Source organism: Polistes dominula, unplaced genomic scaffold, assembly GCF_049000335.1.
Source record: "Polistes dominula isolate Pdom_NZ unplaced genomic scaffold, Pdom_raw_medaka contig_386, whole genome shotgun sequence".
Lineage (NCBI taxonomy): Eukaryota > Metazoa > Arthropoda > Insecta > Hymenoptera > Vespidae > Polistes > Polistes dominula.
In genome coordinates this window covers 204,402-227,604 of record NW_028300979.1, presented here as the reverse complement: position 1 = coordinate 227,604, position 23,203 = coordinate 204,402, and the positions used below count along the sequence as shown (strand labels likewise).

Genomic DNA, 23,203 nt, shown 5'->3' with positions numbered 1-23,203 from the left:
TGCCGGTAATGGGCCGATAATAAATGCCGGTAATGGGCCGATAATAAATGCCGGTAATGGGCCGATAATAACTGCCGGTAATGGGCCGATAATAAATGCCGGTAATGGGCCGATAATAAATGCCGGTAATGGGCCGATAATAAATGCCGGTAATGGGCCGATAATAAATGCCGGTAATGGGCCGATAATAAATGCCGGTAATGGGCCGATAATAAATGCCGGTAATGGGCCGATAATAAATGCCGGTAATGGGCCGATAATAAATGCCGGTAATGGGCCGATAATAAATGCCGGTAATGGGCCGATAATAACTGCCGGTAATGGGCCAATAATAAATGCCGGTAATGGGCCGATAATAACTGCCGGTAATGGGCCGATGATCAACTATTATTAATCGGCCAATGATCAATTACCATTAATGGGCCGGGGTTATCATTTGGATATTGAGCCCTCTATGGGCTATTAGAAAACGTCAATGATCGGCCGTTAGTTGTCATCCTTTGCCCGGCGATTGGCCATCCAAGGGCCTGTTTTCAAACTTTGTATGGGAAATTATTAATATCACTCGACTTGAAAAAAAAAAAAAAAAAAAATAAATAAAAGAATAACTCCACCCCAACTTTTCACCTTTACCAACCCCTACCCCAACTTCTTCTTCATATTCTTCTTCTTCCTCTTCCTTTTCCGCGTTGTGTTTACACTTCCCTTATTATTTTCATTTCAATTCTCATTCTAATATCTTCGATAAGGAAACATTTTTATTTCATAAAAAGAAAAAGAAATGAGAAATGTTTAATTGATCATTGAAGTTGAATTTTATAAAATAACAGATTCCCATGTTCTCAACCCTTTTCAAAGTTTGTTTGCATTTTAATTTATTTTCATTTCAACTTGTTCGTACACTTTCGACGGAGACTGTATCTTTCCTTACAAATAGAAAGGGATCATAATATCTCACGATTCATAAAAAAGAAAAAAAGATAATAATAATTACCATACGTGTTCCATCGACTGGTGTAAGTACCTCAAAACTAAGGCACTGAAGCAAAAATACAAGCATCCTCCGGCACTTTCTAAAAATGTACAGAAAGTGCTAAAGCCTATTTATGAGGATCTGACTAAGACAGAACTGCTGGAAAGATGTTTAGGTGGACATACGCAGAATAATAATGAAAGCTTTAATAACTGCGTATGGAACATGGCACCTAAACACCTGTTTAACGGCAAAAAAGTTGTTGAAATTGCGTGCAAAGTTTCAGCATGTATCTTTAACGAAGGATTTCAAACAGTGATGAAGATAATGGAAACGATGGGCATGAAACTTGGGCCAGGAGCGATCGACTTTGCTAAAAGACGCGACGACCGACGTATCGAATCTGCGAACCGTCGAAGCTCTGAGTGCTCAAAAGATACCAGATCAAAGTGGAAGAAGGCAAGACTGGAAGAAATTGAAGAATATGAACAAGAAGAAGGTCTATTGTACGGTCCAGGCATCGCAGATTAAGTTTAGGTAAGAATTTTTAACGATTTTGAGTAGAAAAAAACTTTAAACGCGTTTATCTCGAAACTATGTTTTGAAATACTAGCTCCATCGTATCTCACGAACCAGTAAACCGATTCTTATAAAATTTAATCCACATATTCTATACATGAGCTGTAACAAAGTGACGGAGAGTTTTTTCTTATATTTTAATTTTTACTATTTATTTTTAGTCAAAAACAATAAAAAAAAAGGTCAAATTTACGTTTTTTTTGTAATTTGTCCACCATTTTTTTATTTATTGATAAAATTTTTATATAAAACTGTCACTTTGTAGCTGAAGTCATACAGAATATAAAACCATTTTACTTTTATGTTTCAGGTAAGCCATTCTCAAGTTCTGATGGAGCTACCAAAGCACTAAAGTTTTAAGGTGTTTTTTTATACTACTGTTTTTGCAATAAAAAATTAATTAAAATGAAAAAATAAAAATTCATTTATATAGTTTAAGACTCAATTTAACAAATCCAACAACTTTTAGATCGATATCTTTTATAGTTTTCTTGGAAAAAAATTCGCGAAAATAGCCTTTTTTTTAGGTGCTCAGAGTAGAAGGTCCCCTTAAGGGATGGGTAATACTTTTAATAAAACGTTTTTGTTCCTTATATTTTAAATAAAGTTTTTATTTTTTTTAACAGCGAGAACTTACTCAAGGCCCTAATAAGTTGTTATTATATATAGGGATAAAGGTATATTTAAAAAGATCATTTCTTTTTTAATAGGTGGTTGGTGGAAGACTAATAGTATCAAAGAAATAGCTGGTACAGTAGCCATTGAGTTTGAAAAACAAACCTACATAAAAGCTCTTGATAATGAGCTTTTTACGCTTAGTGCTCCTCACGCAAATGGCGAAGGCCCTAGTCCCGAAGAAATCTTAACAGCACTTTGTATAAGCGACAATTTAATAGCGTTAAAATCCGGTTATGGTAAATATCTTGGTGTTGACAAAAATGGTCTTGTTGTTCGACGTAGTGATGCAATAGGTGTTTTTGAACAACAATGGAAACCAATTTTTAAAGTAACTTTTCTGACAAATAATAACTCAAATAAATATCATTTTTTCTTTTAATATGTAACGTATTATTATTTATTAAATTTTTTTTAGGGTGACAAACTTGCTATATTAAGTAATATGATAGAAAATTTAATTTCTGTATCTGATGAGGACGATGTTATTTGCCAAAGTAAAATAGCAAGTTTATCAGAATATTTTACTATAAGAAGTATTATAGAACGTGACAATAAACCTAATATCTAGATATTCTAAAAGAAGAAGTTGGTTATTTTGCTGATGTAGAAGTAAACTATGCGTAAGTATAATAACATTATTTTCATATAATTAATATATCTATATAAATATTAATATAATAAATAGTCTAATAAATGTTTCATTATGTTACAGACGTAAATTTCCAAAATTTCAAGATAGAAAACTAAGAATAAATAAAGAAGATCGATCTGCCTTCTGATTGAAAAGCTAAAATGAAAGGAAATTTACATGAAACTTTACTAGATCGAAGGAGTAAAATGAAAGCTAAACGTTATTGCAAATAGATTATTTGTATTAAAATGGTAATATACATATTTTTAGGTTGCCTAGATACAAATTCTGTTCAGTATACTATATATACATATTTATACATTATGTATGTAGGAGAGTTTTAAGTGTCGCAGATGTAGACAAAAAACTAGTATACAGTTCTTTTCTTTAAATTTTATTTTTTGGAAAAGAAAACTCTATTCAGAAACTACAAGGAAAGATTAGAGAGGCCATAAAACCATAAACAAACCTAAGAATTATCGGGATGTATTGGTGCAATAAAAACCCTTTGTGCAGTGTCGGGACCCTTTGAAGAATTTCGGATTCCTATGTAAACATATGCGATACCATAAAAAAAGATAACATTCCGATGTTCTAGATCAAGTTTCTTTATGCATAGTTCCCACTACCAAAAACCATAGGCTGTACCCGTCGGTGGACTATGGGGGTGGATCCTTATGCTATTTGTCAATAAGATTCGTAAGCTCCTTTTCTCTCCCAAGGGGTGTAGGTCATTTCTGATATAAAATACGTGGAAAGAAATAAGAAGTTAGCAATAGTTATAGCAGTAGTCGTAGCAGTAGTCGTGGCAGTAGTCGCAGTCGTAGTCGTAGCCGTAGGTAGTCATCAGTCGCAGTTGTATTATAAGTCGTTATCAGTTGTAAGAATACAGTCGCTCATCTAAGTTGTAACCGTAAGATTGTGAAACTATTATTGTACTTTTTCTAATACCTGTTTTAAATAAATCTTATTAGTAGGATTAAACTGAGTGTATGTTCACCTCGCACCTCTCACCCTAAATAAAAGTTCCTACATGTATACATTAAAATTGTAATACAATATTTGAGTAGGCCATTCAGTAATTATATCTTTAAGTTATCCATAAATTGGAGTCAATTTTGAAATAAATGAGCAATTTATTATGAAAAATGGACTTATGTTAGATCACTTTCAAAATTAAAGCGGCCTAATGCCATAGTATTATGTACATATAACATGTACATTAAAAATATAAATTGATACAAATTTTTTAAGCAACCCAATATTTACATTAACACATGTAGTCAACAGCTTTACAATATTACTAGCTGACCCGGAAAACGTTGTTTTGCCATGTAAATAATTTCTAGAGAATTTCTAGTGTAGAAAAAAAATAACTAACTTATTGGAAGTGTGTAAGGATGTCGTATATGAGTGAAAAAGGCATGGAGTGCTGTGAACGATGAGGAAATATAAAAATAACAAAACACCAAACATTAATTTTTTAGATTTATTATTATTTATTTTAAGTAATAATTATTTATATCATTAATTCATTACATAATATAATTCTCCTAATGCTACAGCGTGAACAATATTTTTTGTTAGCCCGTCTTTAGCTAATACAAACAAACTTGATGGTTTACCCATTCGAGAACATGCAACGTATAATTGTCCGTGTGAAAAACATGGTGTGCTCAAATCTAAGCCACAAACAGACATTCTTTGGCCTTGGGATTTATTAATAGTTATTGCAAATGCCAATCTAATCGGAAATTGAATACGCTTAAATTCAATTGGCACATTTGTGGGTATAATAGGTATTCGTGGTATTAATATATTTTCACCTCAAAACTTGCCATTTAAAATGATAGCTTTGATAACGTTTTTCATTAATTTTTTAATGACTAATCGCGTACCGTTGCACAGCCGTAACGGGTTCAAATTACGAAGTAGAATAATTGCAGATCCAACCTTCAATTGTAAGTTATGCGGTGGCATGCCTGGCAAATCCAGTGAGTTCAAAAATTCTGTGGGAAAATTTACAGCTTCAGTGGCATCGCAAACTGTATCAATAGATTTATATGATACTAAGTCCCCTGGCAATAACTGTTGTATCTTCAGATTTAAAATATCAACGTCCACATTTTCGCTGCTAAAATTGCTCTTTCTGCAGGCCACTCGAGATTTATGTAATTCGTGTGTACTTTGGAAAATATTTGTTCAATGAGAGCATCTTGCGATTCAATGATTGTGCAGAAATCAGTCGGTAATTTTACGCATCCAGTTTCCTCTATAGTGACTTTTCCATCGCTGATATCTAAAAGTTGTTTTGAAAATGTTTCAGCGGATGGATCTTGAAGCATTTGAACGCGCATATTTACTTTCAGCTGTACTTTTTTACCATTACGCCACAATGGCGATGATTTTAAGCAGGCGTAGATTTCATCAGCGTATGTTGAATGTGGAATGACGGGAAGTGTTTGTCTGAAGTCACCTGAAAGGACTAACAAAGTGCCACCAAATAGTTTGTCGTTGTTTTTAATATCTTTCAATGTCCTGTTCAACGCCTCAAGCGAATGTTTGTGTGCCATGGTACATTCATCCCAGATGATAATTTTACACTGTTTCAGCACTGCGGCTATGGACGATTGTTTTTTTATGTTGCACACTGCGTCAGGGTTATTTTGAATATTTAGTGGTAGCTTAAATACTGAATGAGCTGTTCTGCCTCCATCCAATAAAGTTGCCGCAATGCCCGATGATGCAACGGCCAATGCAATGCCATTTTTGTATAATGTAATAGTATTTAATATAGAATTGTAATAATGTATTTTATTACCAATTTATAATCTTAATTTAATGGTATATATTTCAAGTTTTTGTATACAGTATATCTCCAGCAAAATATTTTATTCAACAAATGCCGATTGCGAATGTATTAATTTGTTGTGCAAATATATATATATTCGTATATATATTATACCTTTCGCAACGGGCGGTGACTATAGTCACCCAACGCCTGACGCTCGCTACGTACGGGCGGTGACTAGTGATCCCATTCGTACGATAATTATCGTACGCGTCACATAATTTAAAACCTTGTACAATCCAAAATTTAACCTGTACGATAGTTTTCGATTTTACGATAATTCGATATTAATCGATATTATTCGATATGTACCTAATTTTATCGATATGTCTCGAAGTTGTTTGTTTGGTCAGCGTCACGCGCCTCCTATTTCCCCCACCCCACTGCTGTCACACAGTCACAAGTCATATATACTATAAACTACCACAGCCCAATAGAACACATGAGTCTGAAAGTTTATGACCTTTTTTTTACTCATCAAATTTTACAAACGAGTCAGTTAAGGGGACGTTCCACCTTGCAATTTTAAAAAAATTCGAATTTTTTTTTACATTTTTCGAATGTATATATATTTAGAAATATTGTGATAAAATTTCAAAAAGATCCGATGTTTCTAACTACATTTTTTTGCTGCCTGAACGTTACTATCTCGGACCGCTCTACTGAGCGTTCGGCGCGCCCGGTTCTTATATCAGCTACGGAGACTCCAAGACTTTTAAAATGCTGCTTTATTATCATCCATACGGTGAAGATTTCATTGTTAAAAAGTTGAAGTGTATTTCGCATGTGGCGAAACGTATTTTTAAGCGCGCTAATAAGGCAAGAAAAACTCTCATACAAAAGAAGAAAATTTAAAAGAATAACGCCTAACCGCAAAAAAAAAGAACCGTAGCAAAAACAGTAGTGAAGAGAAAAACGACTGTTGTGAAAAAAGTTCCTAAAGTAAAAACTAAAAATTTACAATCAAATTGATAAAAGAACTCTCAGAGATCTACGGTTTAGCAGTCAGAAGAAATTTGAATTCTTTATAGGATAAGCGTAACGAGATTTGGGCAGGATACTACCACAAAATTTTGACTGATACCAAGCCGAAGCATTCTAAGTGTTCCATCGACTGGTGAAAGTACCTCAAATCTAAGGCACATGGCACCTAAACACATGTTTAACGGCAAAAAAGTTGTTGAAATTGCGTGCAAAGTCTCGGCATGTATCTTCAACGAAGGATTCCGAACAGTGATGAAGATAAAGAAAACGATGGGCATGAAACTTGGGCCGGAGCGATCGACTTTGCTAAAAGACGCGACGACCGACGTATCGAATTTGCGAACCGTCGAAGCTCTGAGTGCTCAAAAGATGCCAGATCAAAGTGGAAGAAAGCAAGACTGGAAGAAATGGAAGAATATGAACAAGAAGAAGGTCTATTGTACGGTCCAGGCATCGCAGATGAAGTTTAGGTAAGAATTTTTCACGATTTTGAGTAAAAAAAACTTTAAACGCGTTTTTCTCGAAACTACGTTTTGAAATACTAGCTCCATCGTATCTCACGAACCAGTAAGCCGATTCTTATAAAATTAAATCCACATATTCTACACATGAGCTGTAAAAAAGTGACGGAGAGTTTTTTCTTATATTTTAATTTTTACTAGTTATTTTTAGTCAAAAAAAATGAAAAAAAAAGGTCAAATTTACGCTTTTTTTGTAATTTGTCCACCATTTTTTTATTTATTGATAAAATTTTTATATATTACTGTCACTTTGTAGCTGAAGTCATACAGAATATAAAACCATTTTACTTTTATGTTTCAGGTAAGCCATTCTCAAGTTCTGATGGAGCTACCAAAGCACTAAAGTTTTGAGGTGTTTTTTTAAACTACTGTTTATGCAATAAAAAATTAATTAAAATGAAAAAACAAAAATTTATTTATGTAGTTTAAGACTCAATTTAACAAACCCAATAACTTTTATATCTGTATCTTTTATAGTTTTCTTAGAAAAAATTCACGAAAATAGCCTTTTTTTGGGTGCTTCAGGTGGAATGTCCCCTTAAACAGCTAACGTGAAAACAGAAGACACGAAGAAAATATGAAGATATAAAGAAAAGAAGCAAAGAAGCAAGAAGACAGAAGAAAACTGAAAAAACGGTGGGAAAAATTGCAAAAGATAGCAGCATAGCAGCATAGCAGCATTTGCATACCAGCAATAACAGCGATAACATCCAAACCTTTTTCTCTCTTATTTATAGATTTACATTTTACAGATTTTACATTTTTTCAGTTTTTACTTTTACAGTTTTTACATTTCTAAACATATTTCTAACATTTTGACGTCACAGAAGATCACACGACAAAAAAAGTTACTAATTTACCAGGTAAATATTTTAAAATTATTAATCCAGGTAATTTTTAAAAGATAAACATATTCTCGAAATTCAATTAAGTCTTTGAATTTTTGTCAACTATTTAATTAGTATTCTATTTATTCTGTCATTTTAGTCTTAACACTTAGAACAGGGCGACTTCTTCAACATATAGAACTGAGTGAACAGATAGAAACGATTGAACAGATAGGACAGATAGGACAGAAAGGACAAATAGAACAGATAAAATACCCGCTACAGAATCTACTATTATTACAGTAAGTCTATATAAATCTATGTAAACGTATAATGACATCACGTAAGATCGCACAAAAAAAAGTATGTTAAAAATGGACCAGGTAAATATTTGATAATTATTAATCCAGGTAATTTTTAAAGGATAAACATATCCTTAAAATTGAATATAGTCCTATAATTTTTTTCAACAATTTAATTATTAGTCTATTTATTCAGTCATTTAATGCTATAAATTAATTATGTTATGCAGATTATTACTGCTGTAACATCATCTAATGAAGAAGTTCATAGTAAAAAATATGACCTGATCATTTTATGTATTCAACTATACAAGTTTTATTTTAAGGTAAAAATTTATTCCCTAGGTAATAACGAACGTTTAGTTTTGCTGCTAAAAGAGAAGAGTACATTTTTATATCTATTATTAATTTTTAGACATATTTTTAAAACTAATTTGGAAACATATTTTGTAACACTTCTTTAATTATTCAAGTTTTTATTTATCTTTTGTATTTTTTATTGATTATATTTACAATGACAGATAACACATCTCCTGCGCAATTAAAAAAACAAAGCACACGGCGGCCACAAAAGTTCTATAAGGAGTGGCCTAGTAATCCGGATTTTTGTTCGTGGCTCCTGCCTCATTCTAACAAATTAAAATCTCAATGCTCACTCTGCAAAGCAACAATCACTGCGGAGTTAACAGTTATTCGCAATCATGCGACTAGTAAATTTTATTTAATAATGTTAAAAGGTTTAACACATTGACGCCGGCGCCGATTTTCAGTGTCTGCGCTGTGGGGTGGCACTCGAATCTAAGATGCGCTTCATCTGGCGGCGCGTGATTTTTGCTTGTTTATAACCTAGACCAAGGTGGACCACCGGTGGTACGCGCTGGCATGAACGTGTTAAATAAACAAAAATTGCTAGTTTTATAGATAAAGCTTCAAATGAAGTTCGAAAAAATTCAATGAATGGTAAAATTTCACGCGCAGAAATTAAATTGTGTTGAAGTATCTCAGACATTGAATGGTAAAAAAAAATTTATTTTAATAAATATTGGCGTTTAATGTATTCAAATGAAGAATTTGTGATCAAATTTTACGCTAAAAGTTAGCGTCAAGCGTCAGCATGAAATCGCATCTTTAAACGTATCACAGACGATTACAGTTGTTTCGTAAATGCACACTTTTGGTGTGGCGGCTCGCTCAGCGAGAGTAGCGCATCGCAGAATACGTCCGTAGCGAAAGGGTAAAGAAAATAAATATATTTGATTGAAAATTAATTTATAATACACATTTTTCACACATGTACGTATGATTTGTATTAATGTAATATAGCATAAATAGTATTGTATTCAGTCTTTTTATGGATGCTGATGTATGTTACTTTTTATATTAAATGTTTCTAATTTATTGTAATAAAAGTGTAGTTTTTTCAATTTGTTGTGTTCCGCTAATTCGTTGAAGATATAAAATAAATGAAATTAAAATTTATATATTGTATAAAACAAAAATTGACACAAAATAAATGATACCAAAAAAAATTCCATATAAAAATAGAGGAATAGAATTAAAAATTATTAAGAAGCGACGATAAGATTATAAAATTTAACTAAACAAAAAAGTCTCGATTAGACGTGAGGACGGTAATTTTAATTAAACAAATTAAACAAATATTTATTGAATATAACATATGTTAGATTACAAGATAAATTGTTAATGTATTATAAATATCAAAGTATCAAACAATTTACACTAGATAGGAATAATTTCTGGGCACGATGTCTGGCGATTGTAAATAATTTATAAATACACTTCGTTTTTCAAATTTAAAATAAATTTTCTTAACACTATGAAAAATAACAAAATATGTAATTTAGTTAATTTTCTGTATTTTGTATTATATGGAGTTAATTAATTTGAGAAATGAGTGTCTAATATGAGAGTTTACATTGAAAAAATATGTCTATTACCGTTAAATAAAATATCATCTACCTGAGATACATTTTTACGGTAAATCTACTTCAGGTTTTTTTTTTAATGAAATGATTAACATTTGTTATCACATCTGAAATAAAAATGAAATATGTTTAATACATTTTTAAATTTAGAACTAAACTTTTAAGATTAAATTTTTATGAATCTTACTTGTAACGTTTATCTAACTAAAGTACAGCAGCACTTTATTTGTTCACTTTATTCCTATAATTTGATCGTAATTTGTATCTAGGCGAAGATACTCTAACTCTTTTTAAAACTATACGTGGCTGTAACTGTAAGCAAAAATGTTTATGCATTCAAAATAAAAATAAAAACATAAAGACAATATTTTAGAAATTGTTATAAACAAACAATTTTTGTTTGTACATATAATTATTTACACATTATTTAAATACAGTAAAATTGGCATATTTATATTTGCTACTTGCATTTTTTTGCTTTCAAGATACTTGATGTCTTAGGATTTTTTATTAGTTTATTTAGAATAGAAAAAAAAAAATAGACAAAATTTAAGATTTTGTTATGAACAAACAAACTTGTTAAAAACATAAGGTTATAAAAAATGAGATTATTATATTAAGGGTTTAAAGTACTCATCGAGATGAATAAAACATGACTAATTAACATAGGTCCTAAAATCAACCCTTTTGTTGTAAATTCACTTTTATTATTTATAAGCTTTTGATACTATAAGGGAGTCTCTAAGTAACAATGAGTTTACGCAGAAAAATTGGCTTAAAAATACACTAGTTCTAGGAATATTTGAAAGTATATGTCAATTTATAATCCGTAAATGTTAGAATTGCATCGCGAATGAAAAGAATATGTATTAAATATTCATGAATTATACAAAGTTTGCATTAGCAAAATCATTTTTAATTATTAATAATTTATTTTGACAACCTATAACTAAGAAATTTTTAAGCAAATTTCAAGTAAAAATTCAATATGTTTTCACCAGATCTACTTACGATATAAATAATACAATTTTATTTGCACCAAAAGGGTTGATTTTAAAATCCTATTAATTAGACATTTTCTATTCCTCTCTCTTTTGATAAGTATTATAAGACTTTAAAATATAACTGATCCTTTTTAATTCTGTATAATATATAATATATAATATATAATATATATAATATAATATAATCCTATATAATATAATTATTTAAACATTATTTACACACACCTTGAAATTTTCATGTTTAGATGCATTGCTTGCCTTTTTTTGTTTTAAGATTTTCGAAGATTTAGGATTTTTAAGTGATTTACTTATCTTTTCTTTTTTTCCTTAAAAATATATAAATTATTAAGTATGTAACTGTTAATATAATTAATGTAGAATATAACCGAGAGATGCACAGTAAAAATACTTCATAGAAAAACTATTATTTATAATGTATGCTTAAATCTTTATAAATCTAATTATATAAAATATCTTACCATCATTTTACGTGAAGTATTAGCATCTTTAGAACACTTCAGAGTGTTGCTTTTTGTGTAGACTGCTTTTCTTTGTTTAGAATCGACACGTTCTCCTATTAATAGTAATACACACAATATATGATTTATTTTTTAAATAAACAATATATTTTATATTATTAAAATAGCAGTCAAGATCCAGTCACGTTGGATTACTAGTTCTCGTCAAAAATGCACGATGAACAGCATGCAGTTAGCTATAGCACACGCGGTTAACTAACAATAAGTGTTAAAATAGCGTAATAATAAAATACTTTTTTACCAGTCCGATAATTTAATGGTGGGTATGTCTTGCGTCCTCTTAATCTTGTAGCAATATTCAATTTATTTGTAATTTTATTTGTTTGCCTAGTTGTTACTTTATTTGTATCACCTTAAAAATGTTGTACATGATATATATGATATATATCATAAACTCACTATTTATTGTAAATCACAAAAAAAAAGAAGAAAATCATTTATTTATATGTTAGTAGTAACCAAATATTTAAATACCTTCTAGATATGATTTCCACATTTTGCAAAACTTATTTATATTCAAGGGACATCCACGGGAATAATACTTCAATAATTTTGTTGGTACAACTAAACATAATATAAATTTGTAACATTATATGTAAAAGCGTAAGTACAATCATAACTTAAAATGCCTTTAATATTACCGTTTTTAGAATTATGCGATTTTCCAAAAAGTTGATAAATATCTTTGTTCGTATCTTTGATTAATGTTGGGGATAATCGTTTATGAATGGGATGAAGATTTGAACTTTTTATTAATTACATGGCCAGCATCGCTACATAAATGAAAATAATATAAGTCGTGTATCCATTAATAAGATGAAATGCCTTAAAATCCTTACATACTTGACCAATTGTCCTTCAAAAACCAAGCTGAACCCATCAGTTAAAGAAGAATCAAATATAACTCGTGGTATCCAATTAGATAATAATTTAGGTTTCTTTAATTCTAATAAAGACAAATCTTTATTGAATTCAGTTTGAATATCATTACCTTTTGGAGCTGGAAAGCTTTCATTTTTATTATATTTACTTTCATAATTTTTATTATCATTTCTAATCTCTTTGTCGGATATTAATTGATGATCATTTTTATAACTATCACTTGTATTATATAAAACAGTTCTAAGCACTAATTTATCATTAACTATATTTTTATTCGCATTCGTATCATAGTAATTTTCCAAAATAGGACTTTTTACAATGTCCAAATTCTCTGATGTAATGTCCTGCTTTAGTTCCGATATGATTTGATTATTGTTATTACTGGTTCTATTTTTACTAACTTCTTTGATTGTATCAGGCTGATTCGTATCAACAAATCTTTTTGTTATTTGTGGTATTTCTAGATTGTGTACTGCCACCTCTGTTTTATTCCCATGTTTTTTCCGTTTTGATTTCTCTATGCTAGAATTAGAATTATTAGAAGAACTATCACTTTTTCTTTTATTGAATCTTTTAGTATGATACTTCATATTTTCCTCATTTTTCTCGTTTGTATCTGCTACAAATTCTGAGAAATCTTCGAATTCTCTAGAACTTGTAGAAATAAGATTACAAAATAGTTTTTCTCTTCCTTGCTGATTTTTACACCGTTTCACTAATATTTTTCTATTTGACAATATCATGTCAGATACGATCCTAGGTTTATTCGCATAAGCATTACTTTCAAATCTTTCAGCATCTCCTCTATCTGATCGTTGTAAAGGTCATATTATTTATCTCTTGTAATCTGTTGCTAGTATTTGTTCTTCTCTTACAGCTATCTTTAAAGTTCTATGCAATTTACCTACGTTGCTCCTAGCGCAATTAGATGATTTTGTTAGTAGCGGCACATCATTAGATCTTCCATAGATATTTATCATTTCGTTATTTTGTACTTGGGTGCTATTGGCAACATTACATTCTAGTTTAGACAACAAAATATTTTTATCAAAATTCAAAATTTCTAATAATTTTAAAATATGTTTTATAGGCACATCTTTGTTTAACAGATTCGAAACAATTGCATTCTATTTATCTTCTAAAATGTTACTTTTCTTTTTTTTAGAAAATGACTCGATTGATTATCATTTATATTTTTATATTTTGTTAGGTTTTTCTTATCTAAATTATTATTATTGATATTATATTTATTGTGTATTACATTAGAAGAAAGTAAGTCTTTTGAATTTGGTAGATAAGTTTTATTGTATAAATTACTATTTTTCTTAACTTCTAGAATCGGGCTATTGCATTTTTGACAACAAAAAGAACAAAAATGTACTTTGAATTCAAAGGCATTTGGTGTTCGTGCTTTTTTCATACATTTCAATGTATACTGATGAAAATCATTGTAGAAACCTCGCTTAACCAATACTTTCCAAGAATCTGTTACATTTTTCTAATCCTCGGAAAAACCATTTTGAAATTTAAATCGAATAAAAATCGGTAATTTTAAAATAAAACAATAACATCTATTAAAATTAAATTATCATTTTAGCCAAAAATTTTCAAAAAGTTTCCAAATCTTACCCTCCCAACAATCTGCAAGTTTTCCATTGAGATGATATATGTTATTAAACATTGATTCAACTTTTTTGGCAGTCAATCTTTTATTTATGGGCTGACTGTATATAAAGTTTCCACTATGTAAAATAAATATAAAAAAAAATAAATGAGAAAGAAATTACAAGTTATTTTAAAATAAATTAATTTCTTTAAATTACCAATTTGAGGTTCCAGTATAAATCAAGTGATATTCTTCATTTAACATAACTCTCCAATTAAAAAAATGTATAATTCGTTTATCTTCAGGAATTGTAATAATACTTTTCCGATTAAAATTATAGATATTTTCATGATCGCTTTTATTTTTTAAATTTTTGTTTTGAAATTTAACAAAATTTGCATTTCTAATCCTTTTCATTGGTAATAAAGACATATTTATGTTCGCTTAAAAGTCAGCAGCTACGTTTACCTGAAATAATGATAAATTATTATCCTTTACAAACATTTCCTCTTCAATTAATAAATTTTAGTTATCGAAGCAATCTTTTAATCATTCAAGAAGTGGTCCTTACCAATTTTGATCTACTTTTGTTTGATGAATCTACAGCGAATATAAATAAATACTGCTGGAGCTTCTAATTTAATTCGTTATACAGAAGATATTATATATAAGATAAAAGTTAAATAAATATAATTTATTAAAAATAATTAATTATTTAATAATTAAAACTTACCCCCTATCTCTCTCTTTCTCTCACCAAATCGTAGCGTGTTTTTTGTTGTCCAGAATTTTGTCGTCCATTTGAACTTCCCAGAAATATCAGACAGTCGTAACTAAAATAAATTTCCTGCTGTAATTTAAACAAATTTTTTAATATCGAATAGTTGTTCATTATATGAGCAATTTCGTTCCATTTTAAACAAAAATGTTAAACGCGTTTTTCTAAAAATACGGTTTATCATACTAGGATTTAAGATTTTATTTGTAATTTTCATCCAATTAATACGACAACTGTACACAATCTTTTTAGTGGGATGTTATAGAAAATAAGAAAGAAATAATAAGATGATGAATATATATAATATAATAATAAATAAGTGACAAGAATATATATTAAAGTAAATAATAATGGATACAGAAAAATAAAATATAACTAGTAACTGATAGAAATACAAATATACAAAGAATTACAGACGCAGATTTACTTACAGACGGATCTTAACAACTCATCCGACAGAGGGCAACTGCTTAACCAGCAGTGTAGCGGTACGACCGATGGTCGCGCCATCTAAGTTACTAGAAGGCTAGGGAACCACGCTAGCAAGTGTGGTCACCAGACGAGTACAGTCTGTGCGTAGCCGTCGAGAAGTGTACAACAAAGAAAAGCAAGTCGCATCCTAACAATAAAGATCATAAAACAAATTCAGTCTAATATTATCTTTACTATAGAGAAACCCTCTACAGTAAATTGGTGCCGAAACCCGGGAACGTCCGCGTAAAAAAATAAAAAAATAATACAAAAACTAAAATAGAAAAAATAATAAAAAGAAGAACAATGGCACAATCAACCAGCGAAGCCAACGTGGCCCGTGCCGATACCGACACAAAAGGAAGTCAACGCCAGTGAGTTTAGAAATATAACGCTTCCAGCTTTTTGGAAAGAGGAACCAAATTTATGGTTCGTAATGTTGGAAAAGGAATTCACGGCGTACAACGTTAAATCGGATGCCGTAAAGTTTTCAGCGGTGCTAAGGAATTTGGATACCACGCTGATAAGAGAGGTACACGACATCTTAGCATCCCCCCCCGAGCAATGTACGTATACACATTTAAAGGAAGCCTTAATACACAGACTAACTAAATCCGACGAACAACGGCTAAGGCGATTGTTAATGGGAATTGAGTTAGGAGACAAAAAACCGTCCGAACTTTGGAGAGAAATGAAACGCCTAGCAGGTGATAGTGTTAGCGAAAAAATGCTCCTAACGTTATGGATGCAAAGGATGCCAACCAGGATACAAGAGATCCTCGCCATTGCAGACGAAGTTACGTCACCTGCAAAGTTAGCGGAAATGGGTGACAAGATCCTCGGGAGAGAGCGTCTGCCGGAAACGGCCGCCATTACTGAAGCAGCGCCAATAAGAAGTACCGCTCAAACAACAACCAACAGCGAGGTAGCGGAAATCAAGCGGGAAATCGCGCAACTAACAGAGAAGATGGAAAAATTGATGCGCGGCAGAAGAAGGTACCGAAGTTTCCGCGGAAGATCCCGAAGTAGAAGCCGATCATCAAGCAGACACCGAAACAATGACGGCCTATGTTATTACCACTGGAAATTCGCGGAACAATCGTGGAAGTGCAGACCCCCGTGCAAGTGGACAGGCCCGGATAAAAGAAAGCCTTCGGAAAACTAATGCAAGCGTCTCAAATAGAGGCAGTTGACGACGCGACGAGAAACCTGCGCCTCATGGTAAATGATAGGAGAACAGGAGCATGTTTTCTGATAGACACTGGTGCAGACGTCTCAGTGATTCCACGTACTTCGATAAGTGAAACCAAAGACAATACGTGTAAGTTGTACGCGGCAAATGGTGCAGAAATAGACACATACGGAAAAAAACTTTTAAACTTAAATCTTGGACTCCGTCGAGATTTTTCATGGAGATTCATTATAGCGAATGTTTCTAAAGCAATAATAGGCGCCGATTTCTTGCATTTTTATAATTTATTACCTGATTTAAGAAACAAAAAATTGTTGGACGGCAATACATTGCTTTCTAGGAAAGCAGAATTAGTAAGTATTGACGTTCCAACCATTTTGACCATTAACTGTAATAGTCCGTATTTAGAACTTTTTAGGGAGTACGCAGATTTAACGAAACCAACCTCAAAGAAACCCATCAGCCACACGGTGAAACATCATATAATCACAAAAGGTCCTCCAATAGCAGAGAGAGCAAGAAGGCTAAATCCGGAAAAACTGCGAATCGCACAAGCCGAATTTCAGCAACTAGTCAACGAAGGAATCTGTCGCCCGTCCAAGAGTCAATGGGCGAGCCCTCTGCATATGGTACCAAAGAAAAACGGCGAATGGAGGCCATGTGGAGATTATAGGCGACTAAATAGCGTTACGGTACCAGACAGGTACCCCATCCCACATGTACACGACGTCACGCAACAATTTCGTGACTGTAACATATTTTCTACAATAGACTTGTCTAGAGCATATCACCAAATTCCGTTGGCTGAGGAAGATATAGAAAAAACAGCGGTAATCACACCTTTTGGTCTGTACGAATACACAGTGATGCCTTTCGGTTTATGTAACGCGGCGCAAACGTTCCAAAGGTTTATGAACATAGTATTAAGCAAATTAGATTTTTGTGCCTGTTACATAGATGACATAATTGTAGCGTCTAAAAATAAGGAATCCCATGAAAAACATCTGCGTGCAATATTCGATAGACTTAGGCAATATGGACTAACAATAAACATTTCAAAGTGCAATTTTTTTCAAAATAGCGTAAACTACTTAGGTTATAAGATAGATAATAAGGGTATAGCGCCGTTGGATGAGCGAGTCCACGCTATACAAAACTATACAAAACCAAAGACTGTTTCAGATATGCGACGTTTCCTTGGGGTAGTGAATTTTTATAGGAGGTTCTTACCAAAGGCTGCAGAATGGCTTGATCCACTTAACAAATATATGGTAGGTGCCAAGAAGCACGACAAAAGACTGGTAGAATGGAATCAAGCAGCGGAAGAAGCTTTCAAAAAAGCCAAAGAAGCAATTGCCACAGCAACATTATTGGCATACCCAAAAGAAAAAGCGATATTAAAATTAAAGACTGATGCTTCCGATAACGCAATTGGAGCAGTTTTAGAACAATTCTGTGATAACAAATGGGAACCACTAGGATATTTCTCAAGGAAACTAGAAAAAGCGCAAATTAGATATAGTGTGTATGATAGGGAATTATTAGCAATTTATAAAAGTTTAAAGTTTTTTAGGTATTTTGTCGAAGGAAGAGAATTAATAATAGAGACTGACCATAAACCACTGTCATACGCTTTTAAGCAAAATACGGACAAAGCAAGCCCAAGACAAGCCAGACAGTTGGATTACGTAGGACAGTTTACTTCCAAAATTGTTTACGTTGCTGGAAAGGACAATGTGGCAGCTGACGCTATGTCAAGACTGGAAACCATAGACATGCCAGTCCTAGTATCAACAGAAGAGCTAATGGCAAAGCAACAAGAGGATGACGAACTAAAGAATATTTTGGCAGAAGAAAAATGGAACCTGCAGAAGATTTTCCTCGATAGCTCTGATAAATACATTTATGGCGACATAGTAGGAAAAAGCATAAGACCATACGTTCCAGTCTCTTTACGGAGGCAGATTTTTAAGAACGTACACAATTTGTCACATCCCAGCGGCAGAGTAACAAAACACCTTATAGGAAAAAGCTTCATGTGGCCAAAGATGAACAAAGATATCGCAGAATGGTCAAGTACATGTTTAGCATGCCAAAAGTGCAAAATAAGCCGTCATAACAAACAGGTACCGTCGAAAATAGAAGTACCACAAGGACGTTTCGAACATGTGCACATAGACATAATAGGTCCATTACCAACGATTAAAAATATGAGATACTGCCTAACTATGATCGATAGGTTTACTCGATGGCCAGAAGCAATTCCAATGCCAGATACCTCAGCAGATACAGTGGCAACAACATTCTATTCGCAGTGGATTTCGAGATTTGGTTCTCCTATTACAATTACAACTGATCAAGGAACACAATTTGAAAGTCAACTATTTGAAGCATTAACCAAATTAGTCGGAGCGAAAAGAATTAGAACAACAGCATATCACCCTGCGTCAAATGGAATGATAGAAAGATGGCATAGATCACTTAAAGCAGCAATAATGTGCCACGAAGAAAAAGACTGGGTAGGAATATTACCAACAGTGCTCCTTGGTCTACGCACAAGTCTAAAAGAAGATATAAAAGCTTCAGCTGCGGAATTGGTATATGGTGAAAACATCAGACTACCAGGAGAATTTTTCCTCAGCGAAGAGCTATTACAAGATCCACACATATTCCTAGAAAAATTAAGACAACATATAAGGCAAATCAGACCGATACCCACAGCACACCATATCAAAAAGAAACATTTTATTCAGGATAGGTTGTATACATGTACACACATATTTTTAAGGGTCGACGCTGTAAAAAAACCATTAGAAGCGCCTTACGAAGGTCCATACGAAATTATACAAAGACTTACAGATAATATTTTCAAAATTAACTATAAAGGAAAACATATAAATGTATCTATAGAAAGACTAAAACCAGCGTTTGTCGAAAAAGATTGCAATACCGATTCGTATGTACCAATTAAAACTTATTAGGTTAGGATAGAGATAATGCAATATTTTTATATATCTTTACATATTTTTATATTTTTATATACTTGTAAACATCTATAATTTTAAGTTTCGCATTTTATGTAATAAGAAAAATGCTCCGAAGGGAGTAATGTAGCGGTACGACCGATGGTCGCGCCATCTAAGTTACTAGAAGGCTAGGGAACCACGCTAGCAAGTGTGGTCACCAGACGAGTACAGTCTGTGCGTAGCCGTCGAGAAGTGTACAACAAAGAAAAGCAAGTCGCATCCTAACAATAAAGATCATAAAACAAATTCAGTCTAATATTATCTTTACTATAGAGAAACCCTCTACAGCAGTGATCCCGGAAACTTGTGCTTGTCTGATCGACACAGTGCCGTAAAATTATCGGGTTCTTAGTAAAATTATCGTACGCACAGAATAAAAGTTTCAATCTCAAGTTTTTGACTAGGTTAGCAAAGATTTTCCGGATTTCCAGATATTTTTTTTAATGTAAATTAATGTAAAAGTGCAAAAAAACTATATTTCCGATAACTTTTTTTTTTTTACTCTTGTCAGCATTTAAGCAGCTCAAAGCTGGATATATAGTAGATATCGCGACTTTTTCGATGCAACGATACATAGATAAGAGTGTTTAGGGCGATAAGAGGCGCTGCAATTCGAAACATAATCAACAGAATCAAACATATCGAAAATTATCCAATTATTATACAAAAAACTCAAATTATTGTACATTTTTGTCACATAATCAAAGTTGGATGTACGATCGTACAATGCTTCAAATTATGTTACGTGTACGATAATTATCTACGCATATTTATGCTAAAAGTAACCTACGCCCTTTTGGAGAGAGAAAGGGAACATATTATTCTTATTGGCCATCAGTACCCACTGGAGGTGGTGGTGGGAGCAAAAATCGGAAAAACTTGGACTCCCACCGCTTTCAATTGTTATCGCCAATGGTTTTCTCCCTAGCAAACATCAATAGTTATCTCCTTAGCAACCGTCAACGGTTTTCCAATTGTTATAAGAAAGAGAATACAAAGGACAGAAAATCGCTTACAAAGAAAAGGAAATTGTAACCTAATACGACTTATCGCTTACATTTTAAATATAAAATACTTTATTTTATAGTACATATAAAACTATCTTGAAATGAAAAAATATCATGTATGCAGATCACACGTGTTAGAAGCAATGAAGCCAGATCGTAGAATATTTCTACCCCTTCTCTCGAGCCTAGAACATTTAAACAATGTGTAAAACAATGTGTAAATCAATGTGTATAATATCCATGATTTCTTCGCGGCGCGTGGTGGGGGTATTATTTCTTCACTGTCGCGCAGCTAACCTTGGCTTCCCTCGGCTTTCCTCGACTTCTTTCGCTTTCCCGACACACCGACACGTAAAATTTCGTTGTGTGCGAGGTGTACTGGGCTCAAGAGGAGGGGTAGAAATGTTCTACGATCTGGCTTTACTGGTTAAGTGAAACTTTCAAAAAATAAAAAGAATGAGACGAATGCACAGTATAAAAAGTAAGATAATTGTAGTATTTACTTATTATAATACTGATATTAACAAAGTTCAAAATGCAACAGCATATTACGAAATAAAGAGAGAATTAAGTAATGGTAATTATATTTTAATATTTGTTAAAAATCATACTATAATAAAATCAATATAAAACATGATGAAAAAGAAGAAAAAATGTTGCTTTTCTTAAAACACACACACAATATTTATAAATAAGAATAATTATTATTTGATCGCAGATTTAATTAGATCACCTAGTATGAATTATAAGTATTACGTTTATAATATTTGGAATATCTTAGCAGCAGCCTTTAGCAACGCAATACGAAAAGCGAGATATCTCGTAAGCGATCTTCAATGTGTTAACAAAAATATTTCTTATAACGCTGTATATTTAGCTTTTTGTTATTCGTCGTATTACTTATGGTTAGCAGAATCTTTTGTCGTAAAAAACAAGCATTCTTTATAGTTTCTAAGAAAATACCATCCATGCGCTCGTACTTTCATTCCTATACATACATAACATATACATATCATATAAATATCATATACATATATGATACGCGTTATTCCCCTTAACATCTATCGTCATTTTTTTGAAGCGGTATTCTTCTGAATTTTTCCTTTCTTTCGAATCCCCACTTCGCATCTGCTCGCCTGACAATTGATCGTATGATCGTTTTGCTTTTGGTCACGTACGCCATAAGCACGCAGTGCCGCTCACGGCGCACACGGCGCACACGCCGCACACATACATATCATTCTCATGTACTCATACTTACACTATCAGATCACGACAAAAGAAAGAATATTTTCCTTGGTTTTACTTTTAAGGATATCGTTTGGAGCTATTATCGAAACATCTTGTATGTACGCTTTTAATAGTAATCGCTCTTCGTTATCTACCTCTCAAGTTTCTTCTAACCGAAAAGACTGCTTTTCTGTTCATTTTAGAATTTCTTTTATTCTTCCAAAGATGAATGTAATATTTTAATGAATTTAAAAAAAAAAAAAAAGACAAATACCAAAATAAACGCAATTTTCTTCGTTATGAATTTTTCTCATTGTATGCAGGCATTTTGAAATAATTTTTTTTTTTTAAAGTAACACTTAACGCTTTTAAAAACTCTAAAATCGTTTGAACTGAATTTTCATTGAGTAATTTCTGCAATTCAAAATTTGTAAATTTTTTCAACTATCCGAAATGTACTTTGTTTTTCTTATCAAAATAACCCTTTTAAAAGCGTTTAAACAGAATATTAAGAAATCTAACCCTAATAAGTTCAATATTAATAGATTGAATTCTTTTCAATAATGTATTAGCTAATCTATAGATTAATCGATTTGCTCTTTTAAAGTGCGGAATTAAGAGTTTTCTGCATTTTACTATATTACATCTTGCTATTAAATTAAACAAAAAAATAATCTTTAGATTACACCAGTGGTTCCCAAAGTGGGCGATTACGACCACAGGTGAACTTTAGGGGTGTGGGAAATGAACTACTAAAAAGGACAAAATGTCATCGGAGGCCGACCTGCGTTGCTATACTATACTACACCACAATGCCGGTATATCGATACTGTGTCAATAGTAATAAGATATTAGATAGAAATTCTCTTATTTAGGCTTTTCTGTTACTAAAACCACAGTTTCAGTTACTAAAAAAAAGGTCAAAAAATTAAGAAATTAAAAAAATTAAATTTTCAAGGAGCCATAGGACAAAAAAGTTTGGGAACCACTGTATTACACTAATAAATGTAATCTAAATTTAAAAAAGTATAATCTAAATAATTTCATCATACGTTTTGTAAATTTATCTCTTTAATTATAATAATTTTTAAATCATTTGATGCTTTATATTATAGTTTTTAAATTGATTGATGATTGATTTTATCAACTAATATCTTAATTGTCTAATTGTGATAA

At 31.9% G+C, this 23,203-nt stretch overlaps 3 protein-coding genes and 1 pseudogene across 3 annotated transcripts; 3 read left to right on the top strand and 1 right to left on the bottom strand.

The window, feature by feature from the left end:
- The first annotated feature begins 1,069 nt into the window (after nucleotides 1-1,069).
- LOC149032307 (uncharacterized) lies at nucleotides 1,070-2,093 on the top strand. The gene is made up of 2 exons (XM_089173380.1): nucleotides 1,070-1,510; nucleotides 1,863-2,093. The coding sequence occupies exon 1, from the start codon at nucleotides 1,199-1,201 to the stop codon at nucleotides 1,502-1,504; it is 306 nt and encodes a 101-aa protein (XP_089029506.1). The 5' UTR covers nucleotides 1,070-1,198; the 3' UTR covers nucleotides 1,505-1,510; nucleotides 1,863-2,093.
- A 15-nt stretch (nucleotides 2,094-2,108) lies between these two features.
- Nucleotides 2,109-3,094, top strand: LOC149032306 (protein FRG1-like; annotated as a pseudogene).
- A 1,294-nt stretch (nucleotides 3,095-4,388) lies between these two features.
- Nucleotides 4,389-5,434, bottom strand: LOC149032305 (ATP-dependent DNA helicase PIF1-like). Its single transcript, XM_089173378.1, has 3 exons — nucleotides 5,048-5,434; nucleotides 4,696-4,958; nucleotides 4,389-4,605 (listed from the first exon to the last, which is right to left on the bottom strand). Exons 1-3 carry the CDS (start codon nucleotides 5,432-5,434, stop codon nucleotides 4,389-4,391), a joined length of 867 nt encoding a protein of 288 aa, XP_089029504.1.
- Nucleotides 5,435-16,008: 10,574 nt separating this feature from the next.
- LOC149032304 (uncharacterized) lies at nucleotides 16,009-16,737 on the top strand. Its single transcript, XM_089173377.1, has one exon. It carries the CDS (start codon nucleotides 16,009-16,011, stop codon nucleotides 16,735-16,737), a length of 729 nt encoding a protein of 242 aa, XP_089029503.1.
- The last annotated feature ends 6,466 nt before the right edge of the window (nucleotides 16,738-23,203 follow it).

Excerpts from the sequence above, each read along its gene's own strand:
- LOC149032305 (XM_089173378.1), bottom strand. The coding sequence starts at position 5,434 with ATGGCACACAAACATTCGCTTGAGGCGTTGAACAGGACATTGAAAGAT. Across the intron at positions 4,959-5,047 it reads TTGAACAAATATTTTCCAAA|ATACAACAGTTATTGCCAGG; the intron begins GTACACACGAAT and ends TTAAATCTGAAG. Across the intron at positions 4,606-4,695 it reads GCTATCATTTTAAATGGCAA|ATTGGCATTTGCAATAACTA; the intron begins GTTTTGAGGTGA and ends ATTTCCGATTAG.
- LOC149032304 (XM_089173377.1), top strand. The coding sequence starts at position 16,009 with ATGTTGGAAAAGGAATTCACGGCGTACAACGTTAAATCGGATGCCGTA.
- LOC149032307 (XM_089173380.1), top strand. The coding sequence starts at position 1,199 with ATGGCACCTAAACACCTGTTTAACGGCAAAAAAGTTGTTGAAATTGCG.